This window comes from Xyrauchen texanus, chromosome 37 (assembly GCF_025860055.1).
Source record: "Xyrauchen texanus isolate HMW12.3.18 chromosome 37, RBS_HiC_50CHRs, whole genome shotgun sequence".
Taxonomy (NCBI): domain Eukaryota; kingdom Metazoa; phylum Chordata; class Actinopteri; order Cypriniformes; family Catostomidae; genus Xyrauchen; species Xyrauchen texanus.
The window spans coordinates 13,318,940-13,336,721 of record NC_068312.1 but is presented as its reverse complement, the minus strand read 5'-3'; the positions used below and the strand labels follow the sequence as shown (position 1 = coordinate 13,336,721).

General features: G+C 35.9%; 1 protein-coding gene across 1 annotated transcript in view; it reads left to right on the top strand.

The window, feature by feature from the left end:
• Positions 1-17,782, top strand: part of LOC127631120 (membrane-associated guanylate kinase, WW and PDZ domain-containing protein 1-like) — a 97,473-nt gene that overhangs the window by 75,612 nt on the left and 4,079 nt on the right. Inside the window, 4 exon segments of the mRNA XM_052109112.1 lie at positions 9,975-10,175; positions 11,676-11,743; positions 11,842-11,988; positions 13,225-13,363. Of these exon segments, the coding sequence (XP_051965072.1) occupies positions 9,975-10,175; positions 11,676-11,743; positions 11,842-11,988; positions 13,225-13,363 (555 nt within the window).

The following is a 17,782-nucleotide window of genomic DNA, read 5'->3' as shown; positions in this document are numbered from 1 at the left end:
ACTGAACAGACTGTTCATTTTATGGGTGCGGATGTCTCTATTGGCAGCCTGTTTGTGGTTGGAGTGTGTTTAGATGTTTGCATGTTTGATGTTGTGTGTTTGAACATGTCCATTGTGTATTTTTGCGTGTATAAAAATCTTACAGTAGTAACTAGACTTGTAAGTATAGAAACTAATTACATTACAGCATGTTTTTATGTGATTTTATGGTTGTTTTGTGACATGTCTGTATGTTTTTGACTGATTTCATAGTGAAAATATGTTGTATGTGTATCTATAGTTATCAAACATTTTCCTATGATCAAAAGTTTGACTGAAACATTCCCCCACTTTACCAAACACATACACTCACTCACTCACTCACTCACTCACTCACTCACTCACTCACTCACTCACTCACTCACTCACTCTCACACACACACACACACACACACACACACACACACACACACACACACACACACACACACACACACACACACACACACACACACCTTTTATTGTGATAGAGTACACAAGCCTGCTGCATTCTCAGCTTGGGGTATTCACCAAATTTTAGTAAGACATTTTTAATTTTAAAATATATGAACAAACAGGCTCATAACAAATGTTTCAGTTAGTTAATACACCCTAACATTCTGGTTTTAGCACAAACATTAAGCCATGTTGCCATGCTGTTCTATAGAATTATTAATGCAGTAAAATTCTTGGGTAAAATTAATGATAGGCTACATCAAGATTTTAGATAAGAATTTAAGGCTATAATCAGCATGTACAGGTCTTGTAAATGGTCACCATATCCTTTAAGATTGGTAGTAAAGACGTTGACTACAACACCTGGAGTCACAAGTTAGAATCTAGGGCATGCTGATTGACTCCATTCAGGCTTCTAAGCAACCAAATTGGCGCCGTTGCTGGGTTGGGTAATCACGTTGGGTTAACCTCCTCGTGGTCAGTACAATGTGGTTCTCGCTCTCAGTGGGGCGTGTGGTGTGTTGTGAACAGAGTATAGCATGGGTCTCCACACGCGCTACGTCTCTGCTCAACAAGCCACGTGATAAGATGTGCGGATTGACTGTCTCCGATGCGGAGGCAACTGAGATTTGCTAATATTAAGTTAAATTCTCTGTTATTGAGCTCACCTGTGCCTCTCCCTTGTGATTGGAGTGCTACGCATTAAGTATCTGATTTATAAATGGTGTTCATAAAGAGGACGTTGTGTTTGTTATCTTCCTTGTAAACTATTTAGTGCTTCTGTTGCATTTCATTTGCAAGAGAAGCAGCAGGATCAACTCTTCAGCTTTGTTCTCTCTCTCCCGGTTAGTTGCGCGTTTACTTTTTATTCTTGCTCTTGTACCCATGAGTACCAATATTAATCTGTATTAATTATTAGGATGAAAAGTGTTGATGTGGTGAGCTTAGTGTATGGTAAGTGTCTTTCTCACTGAAGAGAAGGCATTTATTTTGTATATATGTACATATATATTTCTGCATTGCATTTAATAAGGCAGAACATCTGATTTCATGATAATAATGTGGGAAAGGGTGCTATAAAGGCTTACACTTACATTTACACCAGCACATATAATCCACATTAAGTAGAACCGAAACTGGAGCTAGCAGGTCCAAAGATGCGAAACTAACACTGAAGTTCTACCTTATCTCCAGAAGTTGATGGCTCGTTATTTGTTTGACATTCGGTCTCTTCTACCCGTACTCTCTGGCGCTGACAATTTTACAATGATATTATTAGCACAATTAGATGAAATAATACAGTATATGACTATATCATACAGGCATAAAACATTGAACTCAAATGCTCAGTGCTTGTTGTAGCTAGACAATTATGCCTAAAAAAATCTCCGATGGACTTTCATTAAGTAGCGCTCGTAAGGGGCCATCTGAAAATTCCACCAACAGCTTAAAATGTTGGAGATGACCAAGTATTAATTAATTAATTAATTAATTAAAGTGTAAGTTATGCATACAATTTACAATCTTTAGAAAGTGTAAATGTTTTTTTAATAAGTGTTTAAGACAGAACAGTCAAGGCAGCTGCAGTGAACACTGTAAACCAGTGATGTTTTTGCAGTGTGTGGACTTTTGCACAGATGATCTCTTATGAACCATAAGTGAATATTTTTATAAATATTGAACTTGAATTCAATTTTACCCTGCCAAATATTATTATGCAGTCATAATGCATTGGTGTTTTGTTTATATATAATTAGTTTGGTCTATTTATTATGATGTGGTGTCACTGATCTCTCAGTGGGATGGAAAATGAGAATAACACTCTTACTATCCTACCACTCCAATTTAGGGGGTCCACTGGGGGGGGGACAGGCCCATTGACACGGGGCACTGACTAAATATCAGTTCAGTCATGACAACTTTCTGAATAAAATTAGTGTGTAATAGTGGATATGACAAGTTGGTAGGTTTGGTCTTAGCGGACTAGATCTGCTGTAGAGAAAACATGAATACTTGTTATTGCTAGACATACACACACACATGCTGGGTTGAACATGTAAAATATTTCTCCTGCTGCACAATTAACAGAAATACAATCTTTTTGAAGCAGATTAGACATTCGGTGCTGGGGAGGAGGAGGGTTTCAGCAAGCATGCTGCAGTAAAACCAGTTTTTCTGCAAACTACTGAGGCAATTGAAATGTTAGACAAAGAAAAATTATGCAAGTGATTGGTTTAACAGATTACATGTTCAAAGGACCTATCAGTTGTGTCATGTAGAGTTTCATCATAACTGCACTGAATAGATCAGTGTGTTAAAAGCCCTAAAACAGTGGACTGCAGAATTTGCTAATTATATTAACTGTGCTCGTTATATATTAACTCATACAGACTTAAAGATATAGTGTGTATTTTCTTCACCACTAGCTTAACCAAACAGAATTGTAACAGTAATGACAAACATATTTTCAGACAGGCTTCTCAATCACTCCACCCATCTGCTATTGGTTGGACAAACAGATAGTCCATGCCCAAACTCATGCCATTGGTTGAGTCAATGTTTCAGTGTGGGGATGGTCAGGATGCTCAAACAAACAGAGCCACAGTATTTTGACTTTGCAGGGAAATCAACCTATGAATGGCTTAGTAATAGTTTCCCCTGCATTTTAACCTAGAGTATTTTGACATGAAACAATTATGCACTTTATCTTTAACTAGATCAACGGCTTAGTCTAAAAGCTGAACATGATGTAGTGCAATAGAACTATAGTGCAAGATTATATTAGTGAATTTTGGCTTGTTAGTCATACATAGTTCTAGAGGTATTTGGTGGTGCTGCTAAAAAACACTGCAGCGGCTTCCCAATGAGCATCACACACAAGCTTTCTTTTGTCCCCCACTATTCCTCTGTGTCTCTTAGTATGCAGCCCCAGTCTTTTGAAGTGAATAGTGTTAGAGTGCCAGCCAGTGCATGTCAGCTGCAGAGCACTTTAATTATAAAGTTAAAGACGAAAAAATACTGTTTGTATTACATGAATTTTCATCAGTTTTACTTAAGTTATTTAAGCTCAAATGAAAGCTTTTTTGTGTATACTGTATGCGTGTGTGTGTGTGTGTGTGTGGCTCTGAATTAAAACCATCTTGTGCTTTCCACATGGTTTAGCTTAATTCTGTAGCTTACTGCCCACTTGAAGTTGGTCCAGTGTTCTAGGATATCTGGACTTAGTTGTGTATGAGCGTGTCTGTGTGTGTTTAATTGTGGCCCATCAGTTGGCATTAGTGTGGGAAAGCTCTAGTACATATGCCAACATTACTTCAAGCCAAATCCATGAAAATATGTGGTGCTTTTGCTTTGCATAGTTCTATCAAATGAGCAGACAGATTATGGATTCATACTTTAATGCGTATAATAACATCTAACAGAACATGCTAAATAAACTATACTTTTGATATTGCCGGTTATATGATTTCAGGATTATTCTGCTAACAAAAACTTCAAAAGAGCACCATTGGTTGTAAAAAATAATAAATAAATAAATTACATAACAGATTCCATTTTCAGTTCCAATTCTGATCTGATCGGATTGAATGAGCCATTTTAGAATTGCAGTAAAACTAATACAAAGACTCCAAATTCTGATTGTTTGAAATGTGTTCAAAGCCATTTTTAAAAGGGCATTTTAAAAACATAAACTTGTGACTGCACAGTCTGTATTAAGCCACAAAATTGCAATAGTGCTTATTAAACACAAACAGCTAACAGCTAAAAATGTTGTATTATAGTACTTAATTACATGCGTTTGTGACCACATATCTATTGAATTATTAATGTGTCATGTTGCAAAAACAATTTAAACACTGTTTTAATGGCTTTTTGCCAATAGAACCATAGAGGAGAGGTGACGGAATGATCAGAAAAGAAGATATGTTGTCCACACAAAAGAGCCACCACACATATGTCAGATTATATGCACCACACAAAGGCCATGTCTCTGAACATTCAGTCACTGTTAATAGACTATATAACTATATAAGAGAAATCATTTATTATTATTTAGAACATAATTGTATAGACAATTTGTGTATTTTTGTACATGGAATCATGTCCAATTCATAAAAAAATCACTCGTTTGTGTCATCTTTTAAATACATTTGTTGAACCTACAGTATATTCAAAACATGTTACCTTAACACACAACCTCTAGTGGCTTATTGCTTTTATTAACATAAAGCAAACTGATATGCAACAGCATAAAGCTGCATCAACACCACAATGGTTGTGTAACTTGTGACATGTATCCATGCTGGAATAAAGTGGTGTTGTGACAGAGGTATTACTGATGCTCAGAGTATGTAGTGCTGAGTTCATCGTTGATGGTGTCAAGTGTGTTTATAGCTGGATGAGTTTTTGCTCTGCATGCTGGTTGGGTTTTCTGGGTCTGATGGCCTATATAATCACTCTGACTCAACAGAAACAGGACAACTGCTCCGACTGATTGGCAGCAAATGATTGAGGGTGAAGGGACTGGACAGAGAGATGTCGAAAAGAAATGAGGGGAAAATAAAGTGACAGGTGACGTGAGTTGGAAAGAAGGAAATTGCGGGGAGAGAGGAAAAGGGAGGGATGGAATGAGAAAGAGTGTTGACAAAGATGGAGAATTCGAACAGATGGAGACAGAAAGTTATAAGAGATTATAGGGTGAAAGTGAAGATTATGTTATCATTTACTTACCCTTGTGATGTTCCAAACCTTTATGAATATATTTCTTACAAAAATAGATGTTAGGAAGAATGTAAGCACCAGTCACCAGTCACTTTCATTGTATTAAAAAATAGATGCAATGAAAGTGAATGGTGACTAAGATGAACATTCTGCCTAATATCTCCATTTGTGTCCCATAGAAGAAAGAAAGCCATATGGATTTGGAACAGCATGTGGGTGAGTAAATGATGCCAGAATTCAATTTTTTGGATGAGCTACCCCTTTAATGCCTCTTTGTCTTCCTTGTGTGAAAATGCATGTACTTGTGTCTGAGAAATAGTGATTCAGAACTAATGAAAAGGAGTTCTGTTTTCTTCAGACACCTACATCACCTCTTTCATTCAAGTGTTTCTGGAGGCAGAATCTGTATGAGTCACGCAGGCTGCTGCATTGCAAGAAAAGTAATGATTTTCACTGACAGGCTTGATTACTGCTTGTTTTCTAACTCTGTCTCATTTTTCCTCAGTCTCACAGCTTCTCATATTGAAAGGAATTCATTATTGTTTTTCATTATTTGTTTAGTGACTTGTCACATGCAGATTTTTGCTGAGATTTTGGTAAAACTAATCCTGTGATTTAATGCACTAAAAAGGTAAATAACTAAGATTATTACATTATATATACTGTTTTTCAGATCAGTAGTTAATATTATGCCATTATATGATTATAAATTGTTCATTCAATTCACTTTCTCCAAATATGTCTGCTAAACCCTGTTTGAAACTCTTGGCTTATAATATACATAATGTTGTAAATGCATTATCCCTATTCGTGGTTACACCTTGAAAGAGTGTAATCCATTATACCACATGGAAATGGTTGTGACTATGCATTTTCATGCATTATACTGTTTAAAGGTCTACCTGTGAAGAAGTATTAAAATGTACTATTATATGGTTACGGTTATTCACAAGGACATACTGCTGATTCTAAGGCATTGTGAATACATTACATTGCATTATGAATACCTTTCTAATGCATTATATATAATGGCTTCAGGTAAAGTGTTCCCAGTGTGTTCTTATCCAAAGTGACTCGCATTTATTAAAGGAACATTTCCCCTAAATGAACCTGGGGTAAGTGCCTTACTCACAGGTAGATCGGCGATGGACTCCAGGAGCTTTTCAGTTCATAAATTGTCCATTCTGAGATTTGAGTTACTAACCCAAACCTTTACCACTAGGCTACCACTCCATCACCACCCTGGTTTTTTATTAAAAAAAATTTTTATAATCAAATTAGCCTTACGTGGAAAGTAAGATTTTTCTGGCTCTTTAGAAATCAAAAAGTTGGATAGTTCGTACTATGTGGAAAACTTTCACAATGCACAGCTTAATCCTCAGTGCATTTATGGAGCCTAGGCTGCAAAAATGGGTTCAGAAATCATCATGGTTGTACAACATGAACACACAAAATTGACATGGAGCTTCAGAATGTTCATGTACCCTGAAATCAACCCCATTCTGTTGTTATACAGACAAGGTCCATCCCCCATCAGACTTTTTTACATCAAGTCAAATGTGTTCACTTTACCCAGTGGCGCTACTTTGGCGAACAATCTATAAGACACTGATTTTAGTCCTGTGGAAACCAGGAAGTAATCACGTTCACAATTCTGAGGTTGCATTTTCAATCTAAAGTTACATTGTGACTCCACTGATGGTTAGGTTTAGGTTTAGGGGTAGGTTTAGGTTAGGGAGTAGGGTTAATAAAATATGTATTCCTGTTTACTGTATTACATTATTTACAACTAAAAATACAACTTTCTTTTGATGCTATAACAGAGGTAATTTACAAATGTAGGTCTTACATGTAGAGGTACTGTAGCATAAACAGAAGGTGGGAAATGGTTATGTACAACGAAATTCAACTACTTTAGGTGCAAGTAGCCTTGACACTTTACCTACAAGTCAGACTGTTAGTCAGGCAACAGTATCAGTCAACTAAGACGTGAAATTAACATTGTAGTCAATTGCTATTTTAAGTAAGAGCAGGAGCTGTAATGCATAACACCTCGTAGGCAGATCTTATGCTGGCATCAGCCCAGCCTAGTAATAGAATGTCATGTTAAACACAGACGCTAATGCTAGTTCTAACAGATATCCTTCAGGCCATGGAGAATGCAGAGAAAATGAGAAGGATTTGCATGATTTTTTTCCTTTTAGCTAAAGCAAGTGAGTCAGCATTGAGCATCTATAAAGACCCCTGTATCTCTCCACACTGTTCACAGAGGTTGATCCCCAAGAAGAAAACAGACAGGGAGACAGAGAAAATGAAATGTATCTGGGCATGTCAATATCTGTGTGTGAGAGTTTGTGTGCCTAAGTAAGTCAGTACAGGACTAGTTGCAGTTCTCAGTTAATGCGATGCACTAATGGAGACAGGCATATTGACTTTAGTTTAGGGACAGAAATGTGAACTCACTCAGAGGTCATTCCCTTATAGAGTCTCCACGTAGCTTTGGGATTATTACTGCACCATATGTACACTGCACATTAAACTTAGCCTCTCTAATTGATTCAATAAACTCCCAGTTTAGGCTCAGACAATAATAAGAATAAGCAAACCAGAAAAGAGGTCTAAGCCAAACAGCTGGCTCAGTTTTTAAAGAGAACATGTTTAGCCAGTTAACAGCTATTTTATAGCAGATTTAGGCCATCTCCACATACTTTTCTGTTTGAAAACGCACTGATTTTGCTGCGTTTCCCCCCTGTCATCAACACTGGTGCAGCATTTTCCTCCAAGGTTCAAATATGCTCCCCATTATTGCATGCTTTGGAAAATGATGACGTTAGGAAACTGATAAGTCTGAAAACGAATGCTGCATTCAAATCCTCCACAGAAGTTCGTACTTACGAGGTTGGAAGTTGTAAATATGATATGCTGTGCATTCAACCGATTTTAGCCAGTAAGAATGGATTGTTTTACAATTTCATTTTTCTCTTTCTGTTTTTCACACTTTTTTTAGCACTAATGCAACCAAATAAAGAGCAAATTCATGTATAAGGTGTGTAATTCATTCTTTACCTATCTATTTAATCATTCTCTTGCAGCCACATATGCCAGCCTCATGAACATTATGTGACCATTGCAACATTTTTGCAAACTGAAATGAAAGTGTGTTTCATTACACACTTTGTTGCAGTTTCCCAGTGGAATGTCCAGCAGGGGGCGCAAATAGCAAGTGAAATGGCATCGTAATCAGACAAGGTTTTTGAGGTGGATATTATATGGTGGTTTTGATGAGTAAAACGTATCTCCCTTATCTAAAACTTTAAACTTAACCTAAACAATTGTGTTCTAAGAGTTGAACAAAACAAACATCCTTACCATAAACCAACACCTAAACCTAACCAATAGTATTTTCAACACACCCCAACTCAGAAAGTTGGAGCTCAAAGCATATCCTGAGTTTTCTCACTAGTAATCCTGACTTTATAGTGCCATTCATTTGTGTTAAGCTTGTAAATATGATCATTACGACATGACTTGAATGCACCAGTATGCTGCGTTAAAGTGTTCCTGGGAAGCTCATATCTCATGTTGGGCATTTGTTACTCATTCAAATGTGTAACAAAATATGAAAGAAGCCAAACTTAAACAAATATGCAATGAACGGCTGCAAAAGCGATTTCCGTTTTCACCTTTTATGCGAATGCAACTTTGAGTATTATATGACAGGAAGGATTTTACTGTAAATCTACATTGATATTCTGTGATCATCTTGGGCCCCCGCCCCAGTAGGAAAGCTCTGCAAAAAAATGCGTCATAGTTTTCTGTATTTTAGGTGACATTCAGGGAGATTTGCCGAGAGGATCTGCAGTAGCTACAAAATCTCTCAATCAGCCTGTGTATTAGTGATAGATGCTTTAAAAGCCACCCTGAAATGATTCTGACATTGAGCGAGAGAGATAAACTTCTTTTTTTGCTGGCACGCTGATGACTAATTTCCCTCTCTATCTTTCTCTTGCAATCTATCTCTCTGTCCCATTTAAATCCCTCCCACTTTACTCTTTCTATCCTGCATCAATCATCTCTCCCGCTTTTCTCTGGAGAGGATCAGGAGGGAGAACTCTCTGCCAACGTTTTTTTATCTGCTATCTCTATGAGATAATCTATCTCTCTTTATACTTAACTGTGTTTTTTGTGAGGGATTTTTTGCATAAATGTGCAAGATTATAGTACGCTCTTGGAATATATATTGGGATTATGCATTTTGATTCTGATGAATCTTCAGCCTCACTCAGTCTGTTTCCTAACTATAACCCATTGAATTGACAGTATATAGGTACAGTATCAGAGGTATAATTATTGGCTCTCTGATCAGTTCCAAGTTTTTCAGAAGAGCTGCAATTTGCTTTTGGAACTGTCACTGGCTGTTAGCTGGCCTAAATGTTCTATTACACTGAATATTGAAAGTAGAAGTGGATATATGGATGCATTTTACATGAAGAAATATGGAAATTGCATGCAAGCTGATTGCTAGTGGTACTTGCTGAGGCATCACTATTAATATTGTTTATACTTCACATTTTTTCAGAACCCTTAAGCCTGTAAGTATTCAACTTCAGCATGTAACTGGCCCTGCACTTTTTGTGATACCAATCAAATTGTGCGGTCTGTTGAGTAGAAGTGTGCTATTGAAATTAAGTGATTACATTTACAGTTATTACAGTGATTTATGATGCAAAAAATTGTGAACTGATCATTTTGACTTTCTTTTTTCTTTCTCTCTGCAGCAGCATCTCTGCTGCCTCACAGGTTTGTGACAGTGCGTCGAGGCAGCCCGGCGGCACGCAGCGGGCAGATCAGGCCTGGGGATCGTCTGGAGGCTGTCGATGGCAGATCGGTGGTGAATTTACCTCACAGAGAGCTGGCGCAGATCCTGAGGAGAGCTGGAAACACTCTTCGCCTGACCATCGTGGCACGCTCCAGTGCTCGTGAGTAAATCATTTCCTACACCAGAGCTCCACTCTTGTTTAGATGTTAGCACATGTGTTAGTGGTCTAAAAATTAGTTCACCCAAAAATGAAAATTCTCTCATCATTTACTCACCCTCATGCCAACCCGGATGTGTATGAATTTCTTTCTTCTGCTGAACACAGTAGATTTTTTTTTTGAAGAATTTTTCAGCTCTGTAGGTCCATACAATGCAAGGGAATGGAAACCAAATTTATGAAGCTCCAAAAAACACATAAAGGCAGCATGAAATGAATCCATAAGACATAAGGTTAAATCCATGTCTTCAGAAGCAATGTGATAGGTGTGGGTGAGAAGAAGATATATATTTAAGTCCTTTCTTTTACTATAAATTATCCTCCCTGCCAAGTAGGTGGCGATGTGCACGAAAAATGTGAATCGTCAAAAACAAAAGAAGAATGTAAAAGTGAAAGTGAAAGTGGAGATTGATAGTAAAAAAGGACTTAAATATTTATCTGTTTCTCACCCACACCTATCATATCACTTATGAAGACATGGATTTAAATATTGGAGTCTTATGGATTTCTTATATGCTGCCTTTATGTCTTTTTGGAGCTTCAACATTTTTATTTCCATTCACTTGCATTGTATGGACCTACAGAGCTGAAATATTCTTCTAAAACCTTTGCTTGTGTTGAGCAGAAGAAAGAAAGTCACACATCTGGGATAGCATGAGGGTGAGTAAATGATGACAGAATTATACATTTTGGGTGAACTGCCCCTTTAATTAAAGTAAATTCAAAAATATTTGATTAATATGTTCAAAGTATGGACTGAGAATTTTTGTAGTTTTGAAATTTTTTGAAAAAATATAATATATAAAATAATAACTAAAAATAAAAAACTAAAATAAAATGTCTCCTTTTCTAAATCTCTTTGTAGTTGGGCCATTTAGAGGAGCATATGATTGTTAGTATTGAATTTTTGAAATGAATATCCTTCCATGCTGATCTGTATAAGGTCTTACAGTATATTTATATGCATCAGACAGATTGTGAATGGTCCATAAGTGGTCCATGAATGTGCTATCCAATGCTGAGACCGACCACCTGCTAACCTACTAATTCTTTAATAAAAAACGTATGACTTATGTTGTAGACACAATATGGCCAGTTATTTTGTTACATTTTGCCACACCACATAAACAGCTCCTGAAGAAACATCTTGGATAAAATATAAACTCACGATGTTTGAATATACTGTGTAAATCATGTAAGTTACTTTTTGTTTATCATAATATCACATTTAATTGAGCATAGGGGCAAATTGTAAATTATTTCACTACTTTGGTCTGAGGGAATGTTTTTATTTTTGCCGTGTGCGATAGACTGACTTATGCTACTGTGAAAAACTGGCAATTAATAAAGACATTTCTTCAGAAGGTTTTGTCTTTTGTCTTACTCTGTTCAAAATATTTCAATTGTCTGTGTCCTCTCATCCCTTTCCTCTATATCTCTCAGATTTGTCAGAGCGAGCAGACTGTGATCCTGACTTGAGGAACAGGAAGTCTCACAAGTCAAAACAAAAGGTGAGCAATAACATCACTTTGCAATGCTTTTACACAAGCTGTGCAGCAAAATAATAAACAGATCCGACTCTTATTCTTTGTTGTTTCACTCAAAGCAGGATGCCTCGCGGTACTACAGTGTGGAACTGGAGAGGGGTCTCACAGGATTTGGCTTCAGTCTGAGAGGAGGGAGTGAATATAACATGGGCCTCTACGTGCTGGGACTGATGGAGGGAGGACCAGCCTCACGCAGTCACAAAATACAGGTTTGTGTGTATATGTGTTTCAGACGTAGCATAACATTGCAGATAATATCCTGCTTTTGGGGATGTCCTAATAGAAAAAGAGATGAGTAGTCTATAGTGAAGCTGTAATGAAACCAGCTTATCTGCAAAACTGAGCAATTTAAATGTTACTCAAATAAAGAGACGCAAGTTGACTGGCTACCAGATTAATGGTCAAAGGACCAATCAGCTTACACCAAGCGTGCAAGCCAATTGGCTAACAGATTACAAGTTGAAAGAACCTATCAGCTTGCGCCACATAAAGTTTCATGGCTGAACTTTGGCCTTTAAAGTTTAAGTGTACAGGTTTCACCTGATACTGTATGTGAAAGGCCAAATGTTTGAAAATGACTCACTGATAAAGTGAAATATGTTGAAACTGATTAATGAGGATATTTTAGGAGGTCCTCACTAGTTCAAAAGGCTAATGAATCATATAAATCACATTTTACTTTAAATCTAATAATATTAACAGGTTCCTGTGAGGGTTAGTTCTAGGGTAAGGGCAAGGGGATGGAAAATATAATCAGTGTGGTATGAAAACAATAGAAGTGTATGAAATTTCCTCACTAATATAGTGAAACAAACACACTAATATTGAGTGTGAGAGAGAGTTACACATCTGTATATTGCAATAGACAATAATATTTAATATTTAATATTATAAAAACACTTTTGTCAGCCATGTTGAATTTATGTTGTCACAAATATTAGTTTTTTTTATCAACATCAAGATTTTAGGTTAAAATATATATGAATATATGAGGGAAATTCAACTTTTTGCCTTCATTTGTCCATTTTAAATGGTCTTGCGGTGTATTCTTATATGCATTCTCTCAAATAATATGTTTATAACTGCATGAATAATAATTATGGGTGAATTAGCAAAATGCTGTTTAAAATAGTTTGAAATGAGTATAGCATGTCACATCGCAAGACATGTCAACTTCCCAAAAGTATTTAATGTCAACTTCCTGTATATAGTATGTAGAGTTTTTATAATATTTACAATTATTATTAAGTGAACAAATCACACCCTTAATGAATAAAAATGGCTTTAATAGGCGATATGTTAGTGGACACCATGCATTAGAGTGTTTACTACACTTATATCCTGTGATCTAATCTAAGACATATTGTATTTTGTAAATGTCACTATGTATTTTCTGTAAATATTATGTCTATAACACATTTACGCAGTGATTGTGAATGTTGTAGGTGAGTGATCAGCTGGTGGAGATCAATGGGGACAGTACAACAGGAATGACTCATAGTCAGGCTGTGGAGCAGATCAGGACTGGAGGAAGCAGGATAAAGCTTGTGTTTAAAAGAGGCAATGGATATGTCCCTGACTACGGTAAGGCAGCAGCTCAGAAGCCAGCTGAAACACTTGTAGGGTTTTACTGTAGCACAACAATATTACCATACATCATCAAATGGCTATTTACTGTATACACTGTATATACTGGAACATATACAGTACTGGATCTAGGATAAGTATCGCTTTTGTTTGAAGCGATTGCTTTAGACTGACTCTGAATTTCCCTCAGAATTGATGCGGCACGAAGTTACCCGGGTAGACGCTGTCTCCTATCTATGTGAGGCCTCACTAAGGCATAACACAGCTAAAATTGGCATAACACATTTAAAAATTAAATTGCTTATTTAATTTTAAAATGTTCCTGTTTCTGCAGACTTTAGTGTTGAATATGTGGCAACAAATTTGTCCATGTGCATCTCTGTGTGGAAGGTTGCACAGACACTGAGAAATTGCACCTTCAGTTCCAAACAGAGAGCCAAAATGTGTATTTTTATTACTGGGGTCATTATGACCCCAAATATCACTAAAGGTATGTGCAGTCATGTCATAGCAGACATCAGAAACATTGGCTATTAAGTAAAAATCACATTTAAGAAAAGATCCTATGTAATTAAAAAGTCATGAAATATCAGGATAAAAAAAAATAATGATGCATAAATGTTTTTGGTCTGGGGTCATATTCCTTCCAAAAAACAAGTTTGAATAAATACATGTATATATTAGTGCTGGGAAATTTAACGTGTCTGCAATGAACAGTTTTTGTTTAACGCATTCAAAAAATTTTTACGCGATATGAGAAAGGTGTCGCATGTTGTTTCTTTTGGGGGGTGGTATCTGCTGCCTGCCTGCAACAAACTAATGTTTTTTCCCACTTTCTGTGGCTAAAATTGGCATATATACATTTTCAGGAGGTGCACGCTCGACTCGACCATATCCTAGCACAGAAATGTTTATTGTTTAGAGAAGCACATGCTTATTCATTACTATCGACGCATGTCCCGGGAATTATTAACATGGGAGCGGATTTACTGAAAGTGGTGAACCTGGCATGCGAGAGATATGGGCAAGCTACTGCTGAACCAGTGTCAAACTGAACGGCAGCCAGAGAAAATAGTTTTGAGATTATAAACTTCAGTAAATTAAACTTCAGCATTCAAAATGTTTTATAACTGTATTAATAGTGTTTATTATATTCTAGTTTCAAGTTTCTCTTGCCAATAAAGTTTGATATGAATTTAATCTACCCATTTAATCCTATTATTAAAAAGATTCCACTGTGAAACGGCAGAAGATTTTGCCAAATGTTTAGTTACAGCATGTCCACTGATTTTATGGCGTACATAATGTATACATGTATTAAAGATTAATACCTGTAAGAAATTAAAAAAAGTACATATACATATTTAAATAATTAAATTAAATGATGAGTAACCAAATTCTTGCAAGAGACAAATTGTAAAGTAAATATATTTATGATACATTTTGAATGTTTGCTGTAATGTATCATTTACCATAATTTAATCACTATTAATTGCGATTAATTAGTAAAAAAAATCTTGATTCACAGTCCTAGTATCTATACATGTGTAGTATTTATGATAAGACCAAGTTTAATAAATACATGAATATCACAATAAACTATTCCACCACCAAGTGATATAATTTTAAGATATTTAGACATGCATTTCATGTATAGAAATCAGTTGGTTAAAAATAAGTATGGTCAAAGATTTTTACATTTGCGGCTTCAAAGATGGCCATCAGATTTCAGAGTCATAACTATATGTTTATAATGTAACTTTTATATAGAAACTATATCTGTCAACAGTAATTATACAACAGTCTTTGGCTGCTCATTGAAATGTGCTGTATTGCTCTTTCTCTATTAGCTTACTAACTGTTCTCTGCTTTCTTATGTGAACTTTTTCTTTTTCTATTCTCGTTGGCTTCGTATTTTTCATATTCATTAAACCTCTTTCATTTTTCCTTCAATTTAATAAATCGACTCATTTACTTTTAATTTTGGGTCATCTCATTTGGTTTGCCCTTCATCTATTCATTTATCTATTTTTTTATTTTTACTTTTTCCATTTCACTCTCATCATCAACTCTTTCCTCTAAACTTCCATGAGGGAAACTTTTCTACCTCCCTTTGCTCCTTTCCTTTCCCTTGTTTTCATTGTTTCTGCCTTTCCTCTCTCTCTTTCTCCTTCTCCTCCTTCAGTGGAGCTCTCCAGTCTCTCTCTCTGTATGACCAACTCCAAGCTGGGCGAACCGTGTTTCTATGTGATTGGAAGGACAGAAAATACGCGGTTGGTAGCTGTTCCTGTTAGTTCTTCATTTTACTGTTTCTCTACATCTCTCTCATATTTCTCTGTCGTCTAAACATCTTTGACTGTGCTTGTTGGTCTCCCCTGTCATACTGTGATAACACTGTTGATAACGCATCGTTCCTCCTAAAGAGTCACTGTGCTGTAAATCTGTTTGTGATGCAGTATGACTAATGGGTTTAAAAAGACATGTAAGGTTTTTAATGTTAGATGCAGTTACTTTCTCTTACAATATTAAATTTTTAAGGATGACAATAAATTAAACCATTATGATAATTAATGATAATTAATCATGATTAATCTCATGATTTTTTGCCGTTTATGCAAGTAATCTCACATTATTATTTTATTTAAAATTGCCTCTAAATATGTATATTTTTAAATGTAGCTCATTTAATTTCAAGACATTTAGTTCCTCATTTAATGAGAGAAAACACAATATCATGTTACAAAGATAATTTTTTGTGGTACCCTTCCCTCTAACATTTGAACCACTGATGGTGTGTTTTACAAATTATACTTTAATTCCACTACAAAAAAGACTGCACATGACTTTTCTTAAATGTCCAGATTTATAAATAACTTAGTCATTACGAGGGTCTTTCTCTATCAATTACTCATGAACAAGTCTTTAGCTACCTAATTATATATGCTGACCAGTATTTAGAAAGCAGACAGAACAGCATAAAACCATGTAACAGCACATTCATTACTGTAATATTCAGCTAGATCACACAGTAAATTTGGCAACAGAAGGTTGAAAGTTCTTTAGCTGAAAGCGGTCTGTGCTTACCAAAATTCGAACCACTACCTCCAGTGGACAAAGTGAAGTGTTGTTGAGGTAAATATCCACAGGGTGGCACCAAAAGCGAGTTGCATTTTAGTTGTAAATGATGTAATACAGTCAACGGAGATGCATATTTTATTAATTCTACACCCAACCCCAAACCCCAATACTAAATCTAACAGTCAGTGGAGTAAAAATGCTATTTTAGAGCAAAAAAAAACCCTCCAATTCGCCCTCACCATTGTTTTTTCGAACGTGATTATTATTATTATTATTTTATGGTGTCCATGAGATGAGATCCCATGTCTCAGAGGTTGCTGAGTTTGTCAAATTAGGGTAGGTCAAAGCATGGTATTTATTTATTTATTTGTAATTTGGCTAAATGGGGTTGATGTCATGGTACGTGAATTTGCATGAGTATGTCGATTTCCTGTGTGGTCATGTTGAAGATGATACAGATTTACTTAAAATCAAACATGTTAACTTTGGCAGTGCTAATTATTTAGGTTTTTGATATACAGTATTCTAATTATAAAGATGAACAGTTTTTAAGTCGGTATCTTTGTATGCCCTTTTATCTTTTCTTTTATTTAGAGTACCGGTAATGTTATACGTTTATTGCATAGAATTAAGTGGTTTGGCTTTAGTATTTCAAACAGCTTCCTTTGCATTTCAAAGCTCCTTGGCTTTTAGTTTTAATGAGTCAGCCTCAGCTTTAAATGTGAAGCACAGCACTTTCAAAATTACCTCGAAGTCCTTAATAAAGAGGATGACAAAAAACCCAAGTATAGCCAAGAACATTGGTTGTCTTACATCTGTACATTATAATTGACTGGTAAAAGAACAAATTTCCATTCTAGATGGACGAGAACTAATTATTCTCCCACAAACATCCTGTTTTGTCTTCTAAAATCTGCAACAACATCACTTAAGTGTTATTAACATTTGTGAATGTTAAAGGAATAGTACAGCCAAAAATGAAAATGATGTCATTAATTGTTTACCTTCATGTCATCCGCTCAATGAAAACCAATACAAAAATGTCTGATGTGGAATGCAGCATATCAGTGAATCGTCATACTGTCGCCTATCCTGTGGTACCGGAACTTTTGGAAACAGCATTCCTAATTCACGTGTGATCATGTTGCTAGCTAATATTTTTTTCTTGTTTTAAGCATAAACCCCACAAACTTTTGTTAGATTTCTCTGAAAACAAGACTTCAGCTTTCAAGTAGTTTTTAATGTTCTAGGGAGGTTTTGATATTTTACCAGAAGACAAAAATAACTAGTAAGAAAATTTGCACTGTGGTGACCACATCTGTCAAGCTCCAAAGTTCT